The 21,398-nt window shown below is 47.7% G+C and overlaps 6 protein-coding genes and 1 non-coding gene across 8 annotated transcripts; 4 read left to right on the forward strand and 3 right to left on the reverse strand.

Moving 5' to 3' along the window:
* The first annotated feature begins 669 nt into the window (after positions 1 to 669).
* LOC112892528 (pentatricopeptide repeat-containing protein At3g48250, chloroplastic) lies at positions 670 to 4,976 on the forward strand. Of its 2 annotated transcripts, none has more exons than XM_025959668.1 (2): positions 670 to 2,490; positions 4,774 to 4,976. In XM_025959668.1, exon 1 carries the CDS (start codon positions 741 to 743, stop codon positions 2,463 to 2,465), a length of 1,725 nt encoding a protein of 574 aa, XP_025815453.1. In that variant the 5' UTR covers positions 670 to 740; the 3' UTR covers positions 2,466 to 2,490; positions 4,774 to 4,976. The 2 variants fall into 2 exon arrangements, with proteins under 2 accessions (XP_025815453.1, XP_025815452.1); XM_025959667.1 differs by having other exon boundaries at positions 670 to 2,486.
* Positions 4,977 to 7,088: 2,112 nt separating this feature from the next.
* Positions 7,089 to 8,649, reverse strand: LOC112892532 (transcription initiation factor IIA subunit 2-like). The gene is made up of 3 exons (XM_025959672.1): positions 7,924 to 8,649; positions 7,789 to 7,839; positions 7,089 to 7,464 (listed from the first exon to the last, which is right to left on the reverse strand). The coding sequence occupies exons 1-3, from the start codon at positions 8,050 to 8,052 to the stop codon at positions 7,318 to 7,320; spliced, it is 327 nt and encodes a 108-aa protein (XP_025815457.1). The 5' UTR covers positions 8,053 to 8,649; the 3' UTR covers positions 7,089 to 7,317.
* LOC112895525 (cellulose synthase-like protein G2) lies at positions 8,544 to 11,364 on the forward strand. Its single transcript, XM_025963480.1, is given in 5 exon segments — positions 8,544 to 9,083; positions 9,367 to 9,468; positions 9,563 to 9,739; positions 9,811 to 10,194; positions 10,197 to 11,364. Coding segments are annotated over 5 exon segments (2,244 nt in total). The 3' UTR covers positions 11,238 to 11,364.
* Positions 11,365 to 11,378: 14 nt separating this feature from the next.
* LOC112892530 (eukaryotic translation initiation factor 4E-1) lies at positions 11,379 to 14,673 on the reverse strand. Its single transcript, XM_025959670.1, has 5 exons — positions 14,330 to 14,673; positions 12,922 to 13,087; positions 12,700 to 12,825; positions 11,762 to 11,827; positions 11,379 to 11,671 (listed from the first exon to the last, which is right to left on the reverse strand). The coding sequence occupies exons 1-5, from the start codon at positions 14,584 to 14,586 to the stop codon at positions 11,621 to 11,623; spliced, it is 666 nt and encodes a 221-aa protein (XP_025815455.1). The 5' UTR covers positions 14,587 to 14,673; the 3' UTR covers positions 11,379 to 11,620.
* Positions 14,674 to 15,037: 364 nt separating this feature from the next.
* On the forward strand, positions 15,038 to 18,724 carry LOC112892529 (UDP-D-apiose/UDP-D-xylose synthase). Its single transcript, XM_025959669.1, has 9 exons — positions 15,038 to 15,756; positions 15,950 to 16,042; positions 16,131 to 16,238; positions 17,260 to 17,374; positions 17,474 to 17,607; positions 17,709 to 17,810; positions 17,902 to 17,994; positions 18,082 to 18,217; positions 18,305 to 18,724. Exons 1-9 carry the CDS (start codon positions 15,472 to 15,474, stop codon positions 18,418 to 18,420), a joined length of 1,182 nt encoding a protein of 393 aa, XP_025815454.1. The 5' UTR covers positions 15,038 to 15,471; the 3' UTR covers positions 18,421 to 18,724.
* A 588-nt stretch (positions 18,725 to 19,312) lies between these two features.
* Positions 19,313 to 21,012, forward strand: LOC112892531. Its single transcript, XM_025959671.1, has 2 exons — positions 19,313 to 19,622; positions 20,638 to 21,012. Exons 1-2 carry the CDS (start codon positions 19,404 to 19,406, stop codon positions 20,758 to 20,760), a joined length of 342 nt encoding a protein of 113 aa, XP_025815456.1. The 5' UTR covers positions 19,313 to 19,403; the 3' UTR covers positions 20,761 to 21,012.
* Positions 21,013 to 21,236: 224 nt separating this feature from the next.
* On the reverse strand, positions 21,237 to 21,321 carry TRNAL-UAA. The gene has a single exon. It is a non-coding gene; the product is annotated as a tRNA-Leu (tRNA).
* Between the last annotated feature and the right edge of the window lie 77 nt (positions 21,322 to 21,398).

Raw genomic sequence — 21,398 nt, forward strand, 5'->3', positions numbered from 1 at the left:
ATTTAGTTGCAATTTTATTCGAACGTTGTTTGCTCATGTATAATATTTGCCGCGTTGAGATTGTATCACACCTGGATGTGTATTTGTAATATTTGCCGCATTGACTGAAGACAGAATATTTAGATTCTACGTTGCAAAACGTTATCGTTTAACTATCTTCGTACGAGTTTTACATACCGTAATCTTCTTTGTAAAATTGAATTAAAATTATTGCATACATAAGAGTATGGCGAATAAATCTTGTATTTCAAAAAAGTCTGAATTTCAAATAGATTGTGAAACATAAATTCTAAAAAAATATAACAAAAATCATAACAAAAATCACAACCAGGGGACCTCCCGCCCGCTGGCCGGGCGGGAGGCCTGCTTCAGGGACCTCTTCGCGAATAAGAAACTTTTCTTATTCGCGAAGAGGCCTCTGGAAATTTTTTTCGGACCTCCCGCCCGATGGGTGGGCGGGACGTTCCGTTCCGCCCGTTCAAAGGGTGGGAGGCACCCATTTTTCTAATTTCTCCCATCCGGCTCCCTTTTTCGAATTTTTTTATCCCCTTTTTTTAAAAAAACTCTCAATTCTTCTGCCAAAGTTACTTGGGCCCTATTCACAGGAAAAATGTTATTTGGGCCCTATTCCTCTTTGCAAGAATGACCCAGCCCATGTTTACCCTGGCCGCCGCCGCTGTCTATTCCCCATTCCTGGCCACCAAGCAAAGCAAAGCAAACCCCTAAACCCCACGGCGCCAATGGCGGCGCTTCCCTCCCTCCGCCGCCTCCTCGCCCTCCGCGGCAACCGCTTCCTTGCCCACCGCCTCCTCCTCTCCACCGCCACCGCGACGACACCCAACCCCCCTTCCCCTGAGGCCGTGATCTACAACCTCCACAACCTCTCCAATGACTCCTCCCGCGCGCTTGCCTTCTTCCGCCGCTCCGCCGCCGCCGGCCAGCCCGTCTGCTCCGCCGCATACAACATCATGCTCCGCACCCTCGCCTCTGACCCGTCTTCCGCCCAGCGCCACTTCTGGCCCTTCCTCCGCGAGATGCAGGAGGCTGGTCACTCCGTCGACCAGGGCACCTACCTCGCCGCCCTCGCATCCTTCAAGAAGGCAAGCCTCTCCGCCGACTACGCCGCCCTCACCGCGCACTACAACAAGTCCCGGGAAGAGGCCAAGGGCGGCACCACCACCTCCGCCGCCGCCGAGGCCGTCCGGGAGCTCGACGGCGCGGACCTCGATGGGAAACTGGGCGCCATCGGCCTCCTTCCGCTCACGGAGACCGCCGTGGCCAAGGTGCTGCGGGAGCTGAGGGACCATCTCACCAAGGCTCTCGCCTTCTTCCGATGGGCTGGGCGTCAGCAGGGGTACAAGCACGCCTCGGTGGCCTACAATGCCATGGCAAGGGTGCTCGGACGGGAGGAATCGATGCCAGAGTTTTGGGACTTGATCCAGGAAATGAAGGCCGCGGGGATCCACGTGGATATCGACACTTATGTCAAGCTGTCCAGGAACTTCCAGAAGCGGCATATGCTCAAGGAGGCTGTGGAGCTCTACGAGCTCATGATGGATGGTCCTTTCAAGCCAGCCCAGAAGGATGGGCCGCTGATCATCAGGCGTATCTCGCTGGCTCCGTCGCCAGACCTGGACCTTGTCAATCGGGTTGTCAGAAAGTTTGAGGCCGTGTGGAACAAAAAGACCAAGATGTTGTTTGATGGGATTCACAGGGCGCTCACGAGCAATGGGAGGTTTGATGAGGCTGCAGAGGTTGTGCAGAGGATGAGAGCCCAAGGCCACCAGCCAGACAATGTTACATATAGCCAATTGGTGTATGGTCTCTGCAAGGCTGACAAGTTGGATGATGCTCGCAAAGTATTTGATGAAATGGAGGCTGAAGGGTGCATCCCAGATTTGAAGACTTGGACCATGTTGATCCAAGGGCACTGTGCGGCTGGAGATGTGGACAGAGCTCTGCAGTACTTGACGGAGATGATAGACAAGAACTTGGATGCAGACGCCGATTTGCTGGATGTGATGGTCAGAGGTCTTTGTGGCCATGAAAAGATTGATGCTGCTTACACTTTGTTTGTTGAGATGGTGGACAAGGCTCACCTGAGGCCTTGGCAAGGCACTTACAAACGCGTAATTAATGAGTTGCTGAGGATAAAGAAGCTCGACGAGGCACTGGCCCTTCTGAGGTCAATGAAAGCCCTCAGGTTTCCACCTTTCACGGAACCATTCCCTCCTTACATTGCTAAGCACGGGACGGTTGAAGATGCAAGGGACTTTCTCAAGGCCTTGACAGTGATGAATACTTGTCCAGCACCTGCTGCCTACCTGCATGTTCTCAAGTCGTTCTTTGCAGAGGGGAGATATTCTGAGGCTCAAGATTTACTGTACAAATGCCCTATCCACATCCGCAAGCACCCTCATGTCTCTGAATTGTTTGAATCTATCAAAGTTGAGAGTGCTTCTTGACTGGAGTTGAAGCAAGCAATGGTTGGTGAGATTATGGTGAAAGCTAAAGCTTAGCCTTTTGTCATTGTTGAGTAACCTTGGTTTTGGTTTGGTATTTATAGTTTGATGAGAATAAGTAGATGAGGTTTATCTTTTACCAGATATCTTTTAAGGATGTACCACTCAACTAAGTTGAATTTCAGGATATACCACTCCCATGTCTCCCTGATATATTCCCCTATAACTTGACTTAGGAGGGTGGCATATCCTCAGAACTGATGTTTTTCTTTCTATTAAGAAGCAGTTGTTGTTTCCCACAAAATGATCGAAATGGATCAAAGCACTTGCACTTAGAATTTGAGCACCATGTTGTTCTGCTTTGTAGATTGTGAACCATTCTCAGTTTCAAAATAATTTTGGAACTGTAACCATCAGTAGGATTACTTGTGTACCTTGATATAAACACTTGTTTGTGTAATCTTAACTACATAAAACTCAATAGTTGATCTGGTGGTGTATCTGACAACTTTATCCAGTATATGTATATGTACTGTGGAGCTACAGCTCCAGATGTCCAGGGCCTATGAAGGTGCTATATGATCCATTGATGATTTGATTTAATGGGGAAGTCAAATGAGCATGCCAAGATTATTCAACTCAAGTTCTTACAGCCTTCTTGTCAAATCTATTTTGTCAACACATTTTTTCTTAACTGATAATTGGAATGGCTAACATTTAGTTTGATGAGAATAAATAGATGATGTTTTCTTTTATTAGATATCTTTTAAGGATATTACCACACAAGTAGGTTAATTTTCAGGATTTGCCACTCCCATATGCCTCACTGGCATATTCCCATGTAACTCGACTTAGGAGGGTGGCAAGTGGCACATCCTCAAAACTGCTGTTTTTCATTCTAACATCATTGCAGTTATGTCAGTTGGTTTTCCGTACAAAATGACCCAAATGAATCAAAACACTTGTACCCATATCTTGAGCACCATGCTGTTATGCTTTGGACCATTTTCAGTTCCAGAGTAAGGTTAGAATACTGTAACCATCAGTAGTGTTACTTGTGTTACCTGGCCACCTTAATTACATACAACTCAGTAGTTGATCTGGTGTAATATCTGTGATGTATCTTGAACTTGACAATTTTATTATGCAAATATATCATGTAGTTACAGCTCCAGATGTCCAGAGCCTATGGTGCTATTTCATCGATGATTTAATTTACTTCCACCTGAAGTTTTTACAGCCTTCTTGTCAAATCTGTTTTATCAGCACAGTTTTTCTTAACTGATCATTAGAATGGCTAATATTTAGAAGAATTCTTTAAAATCTTAGCAGTCCAAATAGAAACAAGTCCAAATAACAGGATCATAATAGTGCCACATATGTAAAGTACTCCACACATCAGTCTTGCAAATAATAGTGCCACATAATTACATTACATTCTTATTCGTAGTAATAGCAACAACGCCATGGTTACTTGACTCTGCAAGTATCCAAGGCTGCAAGCAACATCCGTTATTGAAAGTAGGACCTACTATAGAGACAGAGCATAAGTAGATACTGTTGACTAGATGGACCATGACACTTCTAAGTAGAAGCTGGATACATGGTTGTGCTCTTCTGTAGTGCCCAAGCCCTATGCTTAAGCTTGATGAACTCTGAAGCTACTGTGTCCACATCCGTATTCTTCTCATCTTTCATATGGTTGCCATGCCCCAACTTGTCAGCAGTTCCTGGTGCTCTCCCATCCTTCATAGCATTAGCTTGGTTGTCCTGAAATTTGATGTGTTTCCTCTGGGCATGGAAACGAAGGGGCTGAGCTTGAGACATTGGTACTTGGCTCCTTGCTTAAAGGTATCGAGGGAGCCCTAGAAGGGTGGGAGTTGCCGAATTGGTTTGCAGCTGGGATGTTGTTCTGTCCTCTTTTATAGGCCCAAGGTTTTTTCATTCGCTTTGAAAGGATAACTGGGCATCTTATTCTCTCTTCACAAATTAAATCGAATCTTTTGTGTTTTTCCTTGTTCTCATTCTTCATTCAATTTTGTTGGGTGTCACATGACTTAATTGTCATCCCTTTAGTAGATCAGCTGATTTCGCTAGCTAATGTTAGTTCCTAAGAATGCTTCTACTCTCCTGTCTAAAAGGAAGCGTCGGGTTATTTTCCTCTTCAGCGATGAAAGATTCTCTTTTATCTCTTGTCTCTTTCAGAATGAATAATTGGATGCTTTTTCAGGTGTTAGTCGTCGTTTCATGGTGCTGGTTAATATCCGTGATCCTAAAAGGAGTCTAACCGTTGCTTTCCGTCTATCTGCAGAGTTGCTCACCTAGACGGATTTGGGATTTGCTGCTGTCAGAGGAGCAGGGAAGAGGAAGAGATTGCACGAGTGAGGTCCAGCCCTCCAGGTTTGACGGAGTTTGGCATGATGTAGATTGGTACCAGAAAGCAGTGATGCATACTCCAGTGGGTTTCTCTTTTAGAGATGCTGCACTGACAATATATGCAGAATATTTATCGCGTGGGCATCTTGGCGGGACCTTTATTCCCATTGAAATGAAATTGCAGGAAGCCTGATTTCAACGATCAAGGGCATTCGAGGCCGATGCCAAAATCGCCAACGTGAGTCACACGGTTGGCATGCATGGGAGCTGGTGGTCGCAATCTCTTGGATTGGTGGTCGTGTTGTCAGTTTGTCAGAAAATTGAATCACGCATTAGCTATCTCCGGTCCTGAAACTGCTGAGATCTAGTCCTTTTTTTTACTGTCCTGTGCTTCCCTCTCGTTGGTCACTTCCACGCTGTTAAGGTTATGTGGCGGGCTCCCATTGTTCGCTTGTCCTGCCATGAATCATGAATGTGTGTTTTCTGGTTGTGTCCTCTCGCTCCCAATGGAGTTCTGCAAGAAAAATGTGGATGGATGGTGTGGCGACAAGATGAGGTGGTTGGGAAAGGTTATCTGAAACAATTTCCGTCTGCATGGTGTATTTTGGTTTGCCGAGACACAACAGAATTCAGCTGTTTGGTTTAGCTCCATCATCATGTCATGTGCCTGTCACCAACCCAAACGCAGATGTCTGCAAGTCCAGTTTCCTTTATTCTAAGAAAAAGACGATGAGAAGACCAAAATCATCAGGGACTGAAAGAGGCATGTATCGAATTCGTAACAAGAGCAGAGTGAAATGCAGGAATCACGACGAAATAGAATGGAGGCATCAGACGGTGAGCCTCGTCACCGTTCCATCCTCCTTTCCTACTACTCGCTGCCTGCCTGCCTGGTGCTGGTGATTAAGGGTTCCGGCACCAAGAGTTCGTGCTGTGCCTGGTGCTGTGAGCTTACTGTAGACAGGCTCCGGGAAGATGCTGGCCTATCACTTTTTCTGCAAGCACTGGTTGTCGTCCCCACAAGGGAGTTTGGCATACAGGTGACTGCTGCTGCTTACCGAGTTGCTTCCCTAATTGCACTGCTCCAAGGTCACCAAGGTTGCCAGACTAATCGCAGCCAAGGCCTGCACCGTCATGGCTCTGCTTGTATTTTGGTGGATTTGTGTCTATGTCAATGCTTGATTAGTTAGGACCATGTTGATAAAATAAATGGCTATTCAATATTGGAGGTAATGTCATGAAAAGGAAACTAGCTAATGCTGGCATGCAAAGGGTAGTGCTATTTAATTTTTTTTCTTTACCTCTGCTGTGATGTACGGATGTGTTCATGCCGACAATATTGGTAAAATTTCCAGGCAGAGCCCCTTGCAATAATTGTAGCTACAGTGCCAAGATTGTGTCAAATGAATAGCCATCCACAAGGAAGTCCTGAGCAATTATGTTGATGTTGAATGAGTCTTACCGAACCAGAGAAGTAGTGCATAGCCTCACCTTTGTGTTCTATCACATAACTCCAGAACCTATTTTCTTAGTCTGAGAGATCAAAGAAGGCTGGAAATCCTCCTTCAACCACCGTTATTGTTGCGTTATTGATGTGCTTCTGCTGGAAGAAGATATGGATTTTAATGCTCGAGCTGCCTAAGTGCCTTCTGAATTCCTTGTTTGAAGCTCAAGCCTTGGTTTCATCAATTGAAAACCATCACAGTTTGGGCTACAGTATTTGTATGTTCACATATACTATTCCCCTGCAGGAAGTGAAGGGAAGAGGCTTCCTGCTAGTTTCAACGGTCATAGCAAGCTGAGGGTTTGACCTTCCTAAGACAGCGATCGACTATCTGCACCGTGCTGGAAGAACCGGGAGAGAACCATTCTCCTAGTTAGAATGCGGCGTGGCAACCCTCATAACAGAGGATGAGCACTTCGTGCTACACAGATTTCAGAATGAGCTCAAGTTCCATTGTGAAGAGCTGCCCCTTGAGCTCATGCTCACTTTCAACTTGTGATGTTTATCTTGAGGCCGGATGTAAATACTATATATGTTTATGAAATGATATTTATATTGTAGCAAAGTTGGTAATGATTTATACTAACATTCAAAATTTGCCTTAAATCTAAAGTAAATTCATTGGATTATAGATCATTAGTAAACGACAGCTGCTGCTGTTTATTTGTCGGCTAAACAAAAACACGATTAAACCTGAAGCATTCATGTCAATTTTCAAGCTTTGTCAAGTTATTCATGCGAAAATATAGAACAAGAAAAGAAAGAAACCACATTCCATAAGCAGTATGGGTAACAAGTGGGCAGTCATGATACTCTAGTCTGGTATCACCATCAATTGTTTAGATTATAACACAAACAAATTGTAGAGGAGGCAAATTCACATGAACTAGGAAAGTTTGGGCGGCACCAGGTCTAGCATGAATAGAAGTGCGATAAACTGGATGGGGATCGCAATGGAGCAGGCGGCTTGTTAATTTATTGTTGAGGCTGCAGCAACTTGGAATCGCAGGCCACGATCTTCACCTTGCTTAGTGTTTCTGAGATCTCCTCACTCCTGAAGGTTGCATCAGTTAAAATGAAGGTCCAGACATTGTCACAGAACCTGTAGGTGTGCAGATGACCCTGTACAGAGACAAGGAAAGCCATTACAGATCTCTTCTCATAGGGTTTTAAATGCCAAATGAAAAAGAAAAAAAAAATACTAAGCCGGGGAAGCTATTAGTCTGAAGCCACAGATGTATAAGACAATTTGGAAACTGATTTTAAAGGATTTTGAAAACCACCCAACTTACGGGCTGTAGAGTATTACCAAGAGGACAATCCACATATTAGAGCTTCCATAATTTGTGCAGACCGCATACTAAAAGGCAATCCACATAGCAGCCAGAACAAGGGGGAAAATGCAGTGATATGAATCAACAGGGAGGCTGGGCATAAGATATCTACCTTGATGTTAACCTTGCTCTTGACCTGACTCTCCAGCGCTTGCGTCATGGACTAATTGAACGCAGAAGGGGAGGATCAGATCGAACAGCAACTAAGCAGACAGAAGGAGGCGGTAATCTGAAGACTGTCACAAACCTTGTCGAACTGCACAAGGACTTGAATGGCGAGCTCGGGGCTGACGGCCCCGCTGGAGACGAGGTCGTCCAGCGTCTCGGTGAGGCAGGTGCCGATGGTGGACCTCCGGTAGAGCTCGAAGGTGGCCATCCCCTGCACGGCAACACGCCACCGCGCCGCGGACTAATTGTTTGAGGCTACCAGATAGATCGGGACGGGGACGGATCGGACGAAGATGATTGGGGATCTGGAGCTGGAACAGCGGGTGGAAGGCTCGACGCGGAGCACGGAGGGATCAAGCAGGGTGGGGGTGGGGGTGGGGACGACACGGGGGGGAAGAGTAGGAGGAGGAATTCGAAATCTGAGTGCTTATATACGGATGGAGCAAGAGGGGGAAGAGCAAGATGATGATGATGGGTTTATTGTGCATGTTTTATCACAAGCAGTGTTTATTGTGCATTAAACCAGCATCTCTATAGTTATTGCTATTTCAATCACTTCTGTCCCAAGTCAAATTTCCCATTCAGCCTTGGCCTAGCTAGTTTAGAAGAAAGAATAAGTAGCAGTAAATTAAAAGTAATTTCCTGAAAAGTACTCGCTACTCGCTACCAGTTTGTAGAATAGATATGGCTGCTGCCGAGATGCCGCCGTTGAGCGCCGTGCACGTGAACAAGCCCCTCGCCGCCGCCAACCGCCTCATGGCCCACCGCGCCCCGCTGCTGCTCTCCGCCGCCAGCGCCGCCATGGTCGCGGCGGACCTGACGCTCCTGTTCCTGTGGGCGCTGTCGCAGTCGGGGCTGTGGCGGCCCGTGTCGCGCGCCGCCTTCCCAGAGCGGCTGCTGGCGGCCCGGCGGCGGAGCCAGCTCCCGGGCGTGGACGTGCTGGTGGTGACGGCGGACCCGGCGCTGGGGGTGATGAACACGGTGTTGTCGGCCATGGCGCTGGACTACCCCGGCGCGAGGCTGAGCGTGTACCTGTCGGACGACGCCGGGTCGCCGCTGACGCTGCTGGCCGCCCGCAAGGCCTACGCCTTCGCCAGGGCCTGGGTGCCCTTCTGCAGGAAGCACTCGGTGCAGTGCCCGTGGCCCGACAGGTACTTGGGCGGCGGCGGCGACGACGAGGACGGCGGAGGCGATTGCGGTGGTGGTGAGGCCGCCGCCGAGGAGAGGCGAAGAATCAAGGTACGTTACGTTTACGTATGTGCAACCGTACCAGCAGGCATCTTGTTCTTGTCATATCCGATCCACATCTATCAGTGATGAGTCCCATGTGCTTGCTACTCATCATGTGGATGCATATGCGATGCGACAAACAGCGAGTTGCCGTCGATCGGGAAGGAAAGAAAAGAAACCACATGAATACGATGAGCACCAACCAATTTTAATTTATTTATTTCTCTATGTCGCCGTTCTTTTCTTCCTTCTGATTACTGCTGTATATATACATCTTATTAATTATCTGCAGAAAATGTACGAGACGTTCAAAGGGGACATAGAGGACGCCTGCAGGAAGAGGAGCTGCTGCTGGACAAAAGAAGAACGCCAGGATCACGATGCTTATGTCGAGGTAGTATGTAAGCTAGCCATGATATATCTGAACAATCTGATCAGATCGATCGGTTGATCCATGCATCGATCCACCTGTTCGATCATGTCCGCAGATCATAACTGCCGCCGGCGAGGAGGAGGACGACCGCCGCCGCCGCCATCACCATGACGAGGAGGAGGAAGAGGAAGAGGAAGAGGAAGAGACGAGGATGCCGTTGCTGGTGTACGTGTCCCGTGAGAAGCGGAGGGCGTCCCCGCACCACTTCAAGGCCGGCGCTCTCAACGCCCTGGTATCAATCCATCGCATCATCGATCATTTATGTACGTTCACGATTCATGATGATGTCGTCGTCGTCGTCAGCTTCGGGTGTCGAGCCTTGTGAGCCACGCGCCCTACGTGCTGGTGCTGGACTGCGACATGTCCTGCAACACCCGCGCCTCCGCCCTGGAGGCCATGTGCTTCCACCTCGACCGCTCCCCGCCGGCGCCGGACAACCTCGCCTTCGTGCAGTTCCCGCAGATGTTCCACAACCTCAGCCGCAACGACATCTACACCAACGACCTCAGGTACGTCTTCGGGACTCGGTGGATCGGCCTCGACGGCCTCCGGGGCCCGCTCCTCTCCGGCACCGGCTTCTACGTCCGGAGAGACGCCCTGTACGGGGCCACGCCGCCGCCCGCCACGCAAGCAGGTGGCTACTTCTCGTCGTCCATGCTGGAGGCCGGCGAGCTGGCGACGAGGTTCGGCCACTCGGAGTCTCGGACCAACTCCTGGCGTCCCTGCGCAACCAGCTGCAATCGTCAACACCCAGGCCCAGCAGCTCCGCCGCCGACAGCCGACGTCGTCCTCTTCCTCGAGACGCCACGCTTGTGGCCTCCTGCGCCTACGAGGAGGGCACCGGATGGGGCGACCAGGTTGGGTTCATGTACCAGTCGGTGGTGGAGGACTACTTCACCGGCTACCGCCGCTTCTTTGCCCGGGGCTGGACGTCGGCCTACTGCTACCCGGCGAGGCGCCCGTTCCTCGGCAGCATGCCCACCAACCTCAACGACGTCCTCGTCCAGAACAAGCGCTGGATGTCCGGCATGCTCGCCGTCGGCCTCTCCAGACACTGCCCGCTCGCCTGTCCGGACCTCCTCGCCGTCTCCGTGCCCCAGGCCATGGCCATCGCCTACTTCGGCTTCCTCGCCCTCTACGCATTCCCGGTGCTCTGCTACGCCACCCTGCCGCAGCTCTGCTTCCTCCGCGGCGTCCCGCTGTTCCCCGACGCCCGGTGGTTCGCCGCCGCATTCGCGTCCTCGTTGCTCCAGCACCTGGTGGAGGTGTCTGTGGCCAACAGCAGGCTGGCGGTGCGGGCCTGGTGGAACGAGCAGAGGTTCTGGATGCTCAACGCCGTCACCGGCCAGCTCTTCGGCTGCGTCAGCGCCTTCCAGGACCTGCTCGGCGCGGCGGCGCTAGACTTCGACCTCACCACCAAGGCCAGCGACGGCAGCCTCTACCGCAAGGGCGTCTTCGACTTCACGGGGTGCTCCACGCTGCTGCTCCCGGCCACCACGCTCTGCGTGCTCAACGCCGCGGCGCTCGTCGGAGGGACCTGGAAGATGATGACCAGAGGCGGCGCCCGCGGCGAGCTGTTCCCGCAGCTCTTCCTCCTGAGCTACGTTGCGGCGTTGAGCTACCCGCTGCTGGAGGGGATGTTCCTCCGGCAGGATCCCGCAAGGGTTCCATGGCGAATCACCGCGCTCTCAGTGGCCTTCGCCGCCGTCCTGCTCGCCCTGTTTGGATGAGAGCTCAAAGGACAACTTGGCTTGGCATGGTTCAAATCTTTTACCTTTACCATGTTTTATTTTTGTTGGCAAGCATCAAGCATGTACTTTGAGGCTTTCATCAAACATTGATAGCATTCCTACTTCAGTCCAGATCAAATTAAGCTCATTCAGTACACTATTCCCACAGCTCAGTTTCACGCGCACATAGTAATAAAAGCACAACGGTGAGACAAAACAAACACTCAAGTGACTTACTTATCGAGTACAGGAATAGATGCAACATGTTAGATTATGCATGCCTAAACAACTCACAGCAATAGATAACCCTTAAACACAGGCATCGGATTCTAATGCATCGGATCACGTGATCCTGCTACTCTCTGGGAATCCCAGCACCAGGATCATACCGTGTAACGGTTCTTCGGACCTTTTTCCATCTTCTTTGCATCGTCCTGCAGCATAAATGGCCAAGTGAGAAACTTTACATGCCTTAAACAATGGGAACTGAGAAGAAAGGCAGGCAGGCTTTGGGTGCTACTCACATGGACGATGAATCCAATGGAGTCCTTGTAGTCCAGAAATTCCTTCCACTGCTTCCCGATGCTTACCTGAAGAAAGAGGGAAAATGTTCAGCACGTTTCGCTTAATTACTCCGAAAAAATGAAAATCATGTTGAGGACTCAACCATTTTACAATATTTTTTAAAAAAAACACTTTAGCGGTGATCAAGGTTTAGAAAGCCGATCCTGAACAATCACCTGGACCTGGCCCAGGAGCAGGGAAATGGCCAATTACTTGTCCAATCCAAGCCATGCTACTCTTTCTATTTTCATCATTTTCCTTCCAAACTTTCAATATTTTTTAGTTTCCAGAAACATCCCAGAGAAACTGGACATCAAGCCTCAAATTAACCAAACAATAATGTATTGGAACAGCTACACCCACCAGTATTTTTCCACCCCCCACTACCCATTGAATTTCCAGTTATCAGCTACTCAAAAGTAAAACCTGAGATTTGATGCCCTGGCACTGATGGACATTGTGCCACCAACAAAATAACAATTCGCGAGGAAACCCAACAACCACCCATAGTTACCCTCTCTCTTCTCCCTCATTGGGACTGACTGAGGACATGACACTTATAATAACAACTCTTCAACAAATAAGTCTTTAAAATTATGAACTGCTCTTCAGGATATCATATATAAGCTGAGAACCCTCCCCGAGTCAAATGATATGCAGCTAAAAACAAAAATCCTCCTTGAGTATACATTTGGAACAGGCACCTGATATAAATGGATCCACAGTGCAAGATTATAGCAACAACACACACATGCTTATATGTGATATCCAAATATGATCATTTTGTATTTATCATGATGCTGTGAATCATCAGAAAAGCATGATGCTTGTATACAAGAAAAGAAACAAAGCTGTCACACATGCATATTAGATAAGATGTCACTGCAGCACTCAATACCTGGGCAGCTTCATTAGCAGCATTTTTGGTCCAGATAGCTATTCTTTCCTGCTTACCACGCACGCTAACAACCGCTCCACAAATTTCATCACCATAATCGAATTGTTCGCCAATCATGGCCAATAGCTAAAGAAAAGGCATGTGACAAGATATAACATGGAGGCTATAATAAGGTTAAATATGCAAAGCAAATTTATCGTTTATAATTCCAAAAATACTTACAGTGTGCAGCCACATTGTGTCAGATTTTCCTCTGCCACAGCTGATGGTCCATTTACCGCCATTAGCACAAATAGGGTCTTCCCATTTTGGTTCAATCTTGTTCTTGAAGCAATGGAAGTCCGCTCCCACAATCAACTTGCTAGGGTGGTGAATATTATTGTAAAGGCTGAAAAAACACAAAAATGGTTAGTGTGCTCTTCTGGAATATATAAATGGATGAGAGCTAAAGTTGGATTAGGACGTAAAAGGAATGAAGCAAATATCACAAAATCCGGCAGATTCCTCAAGCAGCCACTCCATCAAGAAAACAGACTAAAGTAGTCATCCAGGGGTAAAAGGGGCAAGTTAAAGACTAAAATTATCGACATCTGCTACTCATGTATGTCCTTTCTTTTCATCAAATCTCCTGACTTCAATCCCGTGCAACACCCACTATAAAATTTTGTTGGACCTGACATGAAGTGATATCTTTTGTGAACAAAGCAGATTTCACAATCAAGGAAACAACAACCAAAAGAGTCAACACCCTAGTAAGCATGGCTCAGTGGATTGAATCGAACCTCTGAAGTCTGAGCAATACATCCTAAAGTTTTTGCAAAAAAAAAAGCTCAAAAAATAGAGCTATGAATCGAACCTCTGAAAATAAATCCCACTTTTAGTTAATATTAACTTTAGAATATAAAGTTTGCATTTGAGTACCCACAATCTGCCCTGGTGAACAAAGACTTGCAGCTAGGTGAGGAGGGTGGTGGGCCTTTTGAGAATGGCACCATACGATGCCGCTACTGAGCAAACAGCTAATATACATCAATGAAAGTCAGTAATTGTATAACAAACCAACAACTTCTTCTAAGATGACAAATGAGAAGGAAAACGTCTCCAAACAGTAGGGGGATTTGGGATATAGTGATATATTTAGAAAGAAGCCGTAAAGAGATGACTGGCGCTATCCTAAAGGAAGAGTAACCTTAAAATGCCTAGTTGCCAAAAGTAACTAGTAACGGTTTAAACAAGGCATGGTGGCTTAGAGTTTGCCAGTTTAGTTGTGTAATTTGCAATAGCAGTTAGGTCTTGTAGCTGAGCACAAAAGCGGTGAATATTTTTGCAACCGATGCGCTTCAAAGAGACGTCAAGGCATGGAAATCTGCCGTGACAAATAATTTTCGTCTCTCGTCGATCCTAGAAACTAGTGCCGGAGATTCAATGAGAAGGATCAGAAAGTAATATAATTAGACATCCCAGATCCGCGGACTAGTATTTATATGTATTGTAAATCTGACTATGGCGAGGCTAGGGAAATTGATGGGATCAGCAAACCTGGGGTCAACTTTCCATTCCAGGTCGTAGTGAAGGAGGAGAAGGGGGGCAGCGGAAGAGGAAGAGCATGCGGAGGCATGGAATCACGTACCCCCAGAAGTCCTCAACGGTGGAGAAGGTGTGGATGGGTCGGATAGAGCTCCCCCATGCGGCCTGCTTGGACTTTCCCTGCGGGTTGTCGAACCAGAATGTCCAGGAGTGCTCGAGCGGGTGCGTCGCGGGCTGGAGCGGCGGGGCGGGCGCGGAGGAGTCGTCGGTGATCTCGCCGTCCTCCCTGTCGTTGTCGTCCGGCGCGGGGCGGCCCCGGGAGCCTGCGGACGGGGGCCTGGTGTCGGTCTCCTCGGCCATGGCGGCGGCGTGCGGATGCGGCGGCGGCTCTCTTTTTTCGGTCGACGTCTCCCTCTCCTTGCTTTTTCCTTGGTGAGAAGAGAGGCCGAGAGGTGTGTAGTAGGCAGGGGGAAGAAGAAGAAGAAGGGAACTTGTGACTTGGGCTGCTATGGGCTGGGCCAGTCCAGTCAGCCATCAAAGAAAAGAAAACGCATTTATTTATTTGGGCTCTAGTTGGGCTGGATCATCAGCCATTGTCGTAAGTTTAGTCGTGGCAAGAGAGGAGAAAGTGCTCCTCTCAAAAAGGAAAAAAGAAAGAAATTAAAAAAAAAAAGCAGCAAAGAAGAAGATATATAGTACGCTACAACTATTAAGCAAGGAATCCGTGGTGCACGTGAATGAGAAATGCTTTGCTTTGTTTACTGAATGAATTGATAAATGAGACTCCTATAGGTGAAGCAGAGGAAGAGCAGAGCTGGTCAAAGCGAGGAAGAAAAAGAAAAAGGCAAGCAAGATCCGACCATCTCCACTTCCACTGGGGACGCTGATCGGTGGGAGTTCTCTCTCTACTTCCCTACTAGCAGCTGTACTAGGCAGCCAACGCGAGAGAGAGAGAGGCTTGCGAATGGCAGGGAGAGTCTAGCTAGCTATAGCAGCAGCAGCAGCAGCAGCAGCTATCTCTTCTCCCTCCGGCGTCCGGGGGCCATCATCAGGGCAGGCTCCTCTTTTTCTCTATCTATCTACTGCTCCCCTCCCTCCTTAAATAGAGAGAGAGAGAAGGCGCGGCCACCGCCACCGACATCGCCTCGAATCCACCCACATTCCCCGAACCCAACGCCGCCACCACCACGCGCATTCCTCCCGATCCAACCGCGCCGCCCGCCGCACCAAAGGAGGGAACGGACCATGTCGTCGCCCTCGCCGGCGCCCGCTCGCATGGATCTGGACGGCAACCCCGTCGCGCCCCTCACCATCTGCATGATCGGCGCGGGCGGATTCATCGGCTCCCACCTCTGCGAGAAGCTCATGGCCGAGACCGCACACGTCGTCCTCGCCGTCGACGTCTACTGCGACAAGATCCGCCACCTCGTCGACCCAGCGCCGCCGCACCTCGCAGGACGAATCTCCTTCCACCGACTCAACATCAAGAACGACTCAAGGCTCGAGGGACTCATCAAGATGGCCGATCTGGTCGGTGACCTCCCTCCCTACCTCCGCCGCCGCCGCCGCTGCTTGTAGATTTTGTTGATTTCGCTGTCGTCTCATCAATCAAAAGTAGTAGCATTCCGTCTCTATAATATGGATGGATGGATATGCATCTGCTGATTCATGATTTTCCCCCCACCCCCTCTGCTGAGCTGACTGCTGCTCTTTGGATCTGAAGACGATAAACCTGGCGGCCATCTGCACGCCCGCAGACTACAACACGCGGCCCCTCGACACCATCTACAGCAACTTCATCGACGCCCTCCCAGTGGTACCTACCTTTTCGTCCTCGCAAATTCCTCCTGCTATCTACAGAAGAATCTCGCATTCTCATCAGTCCTTCCTTTCGTGCTCCCCAGGTCAAGTACTGCTCCGAGAACAACAAGCGTCTCATCCACTTCTCCACGTGCGAGGTCTACGGCAAGACCGTCGGCAGCTTCCTCCCCAAAGACCACCCTCTCCGCAAGGTCACCATAATTCCACCCTGTCTAACACTCTGCCTGTCCTCACTCATGGTTCTGCTCCACAATTTCGTGCCTACAGTTGTTTTTCTTTCTATTTAGCTGGCTCCATAAACAAAACAATCCAAGATCTGCTGCAGGTTGCTAAACTGTCATGTTTCTAACTATATTATATATATATATATATATATATATGTAATTGCTCTCTCTCTCTCTCTCTCTCTCTCTCTCGCTATGTCCTTGTAGTACGGTCCTTGTATCAAGGTTGGGCTAGATTTGGTGTTAGTTGGGGATCAATTTTCTAGTTGAGGCCTGTTTGGTTGTTGGTTGGCGCTGGGGCATGCTCTTGTCAAGCTGAATTCTTCAAATCATTACAGGATGTTGACCTTTGAGGGATACTATGGTTTGACTGCATATGTTAGCCTAGGTCTTTCTTATTTTGCTCATCACTTAATCTGTGTATATTATTGTCCAGTACCATTTATTTTCCTTTTCGCCTTTCTAAAACCCGTGCTGTTCATTGCTTGCTTAATTAAGCAATTGAGAGTTGTGACAATAGTCAACTACGCACCCAGCAGCCTCGCTCAAAGAGTCAGTGTTTACTTGAATGAATTCTTTTTTAATTTCACGAATTTTTGTATTGTTTGGTTCTTTTTCTTGATGTGTCAGCATGCAGTGTTTTTTTTCCCATGATGTGTCAAAAAAAAAAGGGAAAGGATCCTGTCATTGTGTTGGTACTGCACCCAGGCCAAGGAAAATGTTTTAGTTAGTGCTGTTATATCCATCTATTTGATCTGGGCTTATTATTGTAACTGTAAAAAAAATTACAAATGGAATGAACTGTGAATTTTACCATGACCTTGTTGTGGTGAGCAAAGTGAGAAGAAGCTTAAATTAGAAAGTAAACAGCAAGAAAATAGTTACAATTGTAGGCATGTCGGAATTCGATGCCCTGTATTTGTATTCCTTTTGGGTCATATACTTGTCCTTTTCTGATGTTTGTGTGGCAACTATGCTCTTCATACAGGAACCTGAATTTTATGTTCTGAAAGAAGATGAGTCACCCTGCATTTTTGGTCCAATTGTGAAACAGCGATGGTCCTATGCATGTGCAAAGCAACTTATTGAGAGGCTTATTTTTGGTCAGTAAATTTGGCCTGTATTATTTTTGTCACTATGTAGCTGATTGTCGCAGCTTCTCATTCTAACCATTCTTGTCATTATGGTTGAGTATCCACCAGCTGAAGGTGCAGAAAATGGACTTGAGTTCACAATTGTGAGACCTTTCAATTGGATTGGACCAAGGATGGACTTCATTCCTGGTGTTGATGGCCCTAGTGAGGGTGTACCTCGGGTTTTGGCCTGCTTCAGTAACGTACGTGTGCTTTTCTTTTTTATTTTGGCTGAGGATTATTACATTAGTTTTGCATCTTGTTCAGTCTTCTCAGGAGATGTATGGTATTAATGGTTTTGCAGAATCTGCTCCGCCGAGAGCCCTTGAAGCTTGTTGATGGGGGGCAGTCCCAAAGAACTTTTGTTTACATTAAGGATGCCATCGAAGCTGTTGTTTTGATGATTGTATGTTATCGCCTTTGTCTCTGGCTCCTTCTCATGTTCAGATTCAATGAGACTGAACTCCTTTTCTTTTTCCTGTTGTCAATTATGAAAGGAAAATCCTGGCCGAGCTAATGGTCACATCTTCAATGTTGGGAATCCTAACAATGAGGTTACTGTTAGGGAGTTAGCCCAAATGATGACAGAGGTATGCCATGGATGATGCTTATCGGTCAACATTTGTGTTGCTTTGCTTGTGTCTGTCGTAAGCCATCCATACTGTCTTGTTATACAGGTCTATGCAAACGTCTCAGGAGAGGCACCACTAGATGAACCCATGATTGATGTGAGTTCGAGTCAGTTCTATGGTGAAGGATATGATGATAGTGACAAGAGAATCCCTGACATGACTATAATCAACAAGCAGCTAGGTATTGCTGTTTTTTTGAATGATTTGCTCTGTAGGTTTGCCATTTCCCCTCACTACGTGTTAATGGCCAAACGCTGACTAACTGTAGGTTGGAATCCAAAGACGCCTCTCAAGGATTTGCTGGAGACAACATTAACATATCAGCACAAGACATACAAGGAAGCTGTCAAAAGGCAAATGTCACAGGCTTCAGCGTCGAGTTAGATAACGTGATCCCCGGATGGAAAGGTGGTGGCGGGCGCTCATTTAGAGCGCAGTCACAGGTGCTCTGGTGTTTTGGAAGTCAGATACATATACGCTAGTAATCGTTTTTGAGGCTCTAGTTGCTCCCTAGATGTCCATCTTGTTAGATTCCGTGCTGCTCTGCTATCAAGGGAAGGGATGCTATCCGTATGGTATGGCAGAGTTGATGTATTCCATCCATCCATGTACTTTGGTTGCTCCTCGTGCTGTGTCAAGTCATTCTTTGGAATCATTTCATTGGCGAGAGTTGTTGTTATTGTTCGTATGTTGCAACCTGAGTGAGTGAGATTATTAGTTGGGCACACATTTTTCTGCTGGGTAGCAATACTATTACAGCTGATGTGGTAGCTTATTAGCTATAAGCACAGTCACAGTACCACGTTCCTCGTTCCGGAAACGTCGTTCCGGTTCTCGAATCGGGAACGCGGGTATATTTTCGTTCTTAAAATCACTCTTAAAATTGATGTTGGCAGCCTCAGATTTTCCCAGGATGTGACGAACTGTGCTTGGCAAAGCTCTTATCATTCTCATAATATCCCTCTGATTTTGTGAGATAACTTTGCCGAGTCTGATCTTTGACACGGCAAATTGAAATTCCAATCAGGATGGAAACTTGGAAAGAAAATGGGGAGGTTTTAGGTTAGGAGAAAAGGAATTCTATTTTATTTAGCTCATGGGGCTTACACGACATGGTGATTTCTTCAGCAATCCTTTTTTCTATGATTACTAACGACTTTTGGCATTATTATCCGGATGATTAAAAGAATTCTTGGAATTGAGAGAACGGGACAAAGAAAAAAAAACAGAAAAAGGGAGATCCTTTGCTTTGCTTGCGATCCTGAAGCGGGACAAGTAAACAAACTACTGGACTCGAGTCGATAACACGGAAGGGGCGGGGGAAGACTAGAGAGAGAGAGAGAGGATCCAGCTAGCGGGAGGAGGCCATGGGCAACGCCGGGAGCGCGCCGGAGCAGGCCAATAACTCCGCGGATGGGGCTGCCGACGCGGAGGCCCGCCGCGCGCCGCCGTCCACGGTCCGTTTCTTCCCCGATGCGGAGCGCCAAAAGGCCCGGCAGCCGCCGCCGATAAAGCTCGAGGAGGAGGAAGGCGCCCCGCCGCCTCCCGCCACCGAAGAGGAGATGGCCCCGCGCAACCTCTGGCAGGTACGCCGCCCGCCGTCTGGATTAGGTTACCATTTGCCAGGTACTCTAGATTAGGTTAAACCACCCCAAACCCTTGCTGCGATGAAATTGGGCCTTCTTGTGTACGCTGGACCAGCAGAGCACGCTAGGCCTGGTTCTATAATGTCCATGTCCATGTCCACAACACGAGGGTATTTGTTTGCAATTTGGGTTCAAATTTGTAGTACAATCTGTTGTCGATGAGCCTTTATTTTCCTCATTCCCCAGCGTACGTATAATAGATTAGTAAGTTTCAGAAACATATTTTGCACAACGCATGTGAGGTGTGGACGCCATACAATACAATAGGCTGTTGATACTCCACACCTGATGCATCTTGCTAACTGATATAGTTTCAAGTTCGCAACTATATATGCTTCCATTTAGTTTAGGTGTTTCTACTCGGATAAAATCACACACGCCAAAAACACCCAAACTCCTATGGAGTTTATTTTTAAAACTCAAGAAACCTGATAGTGCTGCATTTTGCTCAATTTTTTTTAGGCCTGTCCAAGTGTAGTCATCTTTAGTCGTGTTTTGAGTAAGCTGCTCTGAAAATGTTATATAGTTTCCCACTGCCAAAGCATGAATGTGTATGATCTAGAATCAGAATCACTTGTAGAGAGGGTGCACTTTCATTGTTACCTTTTGGCAGGACTGGTAACAAGTAGCCACTTTTGAAATCACTGGGCTAAGTGGCGAACTGGGCTGTGAACTGCTACTTGTGTTTGAAAGGTCTTTTCATTTGTTATGTTCTACAAGTGCTGGCTAACAGACGACGGGATTTAAGTTGTAATTGTTTCGCCAAGATGATGAAGATTATATTAGTGTTATCAGCCTATTGGTAATCCACATCTTGATAAAAAAATAAATAAATCATTTATTAGTATGTATGTCCCTTGACAGCAATTTTACTCTTGTTTGCTGTGGTTGTTTCATGCTGAAAAATTTGATGCCTTTGACTTTATTTCCAACTGTGCCTGTACTATACTGCTAGGTGTATGCACTTGGGGCGTTCATTGTGTTGAGATGGGCCTGGGCCAAGTGGAAGGAGAACCAGGACAGAAATGACTCAGACTCGCCTGATGGGGATGGAGGTGCACCGGAGGGGTCGACTTGATCATGGTTTGGTGCATCCATGGACTTGGCTCTGCATCCAAGTGGAAGATCGGTTCGCTGATGATGATGGATCACTCTACCCCCATCACATAGTTGTCACCGATGTTGCTATGTGGTGGTGGAGTATGTATTTTGCTGACATTTTGCAAGCGACATTGTTTCTATGTGTACTCTAGTAAATTCCTTTTCATCTCAGATTTATTACGGTTACAGTCTGTGACGTTATAGATCGCCTGCTTGTTTCCAACTTGCAGCAATCTTGTACTGGTTGTTTTGCTGTGAAACCGTCAATGTGCTACCAATGGCGCGGGAAACGCCTGAATATCGGTGGCTGTTTCTTTGGTTGGATCAGTGGCAAGGGTGCGCGGCATGTGTCGTTGCATACGCGTAAAATAAAATGAAACTTTAGGAATGCATCGTGGGCTCCTAGTAGAGTAGTGGTAATAATAAAATAATTAAAAAAACGTGAAAAATACATGCTGGCTGTGGGGTTCGAACCCACGCGCACTCAGCGTGCAGAAGATCTTAAGTCTTCCCCCTTAGACCACTCGGGCAAACCAGCTGCGTATCTCTGGTTGAGCTGCACGAGCGACTTACCGACGCGACGGCACGTCCCTCACACTGGCACGCATGCTTGCT

This window comes from Panicum hallii, chromosome 5 (genome assembly GCF_002211085.1).
Source record: "Panicum hallii strain FIL2 chromosome 5, PHallii_v3.1, whole genome shotgun sequence".
Classification (NCBI taxonomy): Eukaryota; Viridiplantae; Streptophyta; class Magnoliopsida; order Poales; family Poaceae; genus Panicum; species Panicum hallii.

Coding starts and splice junctions, on each gene's coding strand:
- LOC112892528 (XM_025959668.1), top strand. CDS start 741: ATGGCGGCGCTTCCCTCCCTCCGCCGCCTCCTCGCCCTCCGCGGCAAC.
- LOC112892532 (XM_025959672.1), bottom strand. CDS start 8,052: ATGGCCACCTTCGAGCTCTACCGGAGGTCCACCATCGGCACCTGCCTC. Junction 7,840..7,923: donor TCCTTGTGCAGTTCGACAAG/GTTTGTGACAGT, acceptor GCGTTCAATTAG/TCCATGACGCAAGCGCTGGA. Junction 7,465..7,788: donor AGAGCAAGGTTAACATCAAG/GTAGATATCTTA, acceptor GTCTCTGTACAG/GGTCATCTGCACACCTACAG.
- LOC112892530 (XM_025959670.1), bottom strand. CDS start 14,586: ATGGCCGAGGAGACCGACACCAGGCCCCCGTCCGCAGGCTCCCGGGGC. Junction 13,088..14,329: donor ACCGTTGAGGACTTCTGGGG/GTACGTGATTCC, acceptor GTGTTTTTTCAG/CCTTTACAATAATATTCACC. Junction 12,826..12,921: donor ACACAATGTGGCTGCACACT/GTAAGTATTTTT, acceptor CCTTTTCTTTAG/CTATTGGCCATGATTGGCGA.
- LOC112892529 (XM_025959669.1), top strand. CDS start 15,472: ATGTCGTCGCCCTCGCCGGCGCCCGCTCGCATGGATCTGGACGGCAAC. Junction 15,757..15,949: donor TCATCAAGATGGCCGATCTG/GTCGGTGACCTC, acceptor TTGGATCTGAAG/ACGATAAACCTGGCGGCCAT. Junction 16,239..17,259: donor AAGACCACCCTCTCCGCAAG/GTCACCATAATT, acceptor CTCTTCATACAG/GAACCTGAATTTTATGTTCT.
- LOC112892531 (XM_025959671.1), top strand. CDS start 19,404: ATGGGCAACGCCGGGAGCGCGCCGGAGCAGGCCAATAACTCCGCGGAT. Junction 19,623..20,637: donor CCCCGCGCAACCTCTGGCAG/GTACGCCGCCCG, acceptor CTATACTGCTAG/GTGTATGCACTTGGGGCGTT.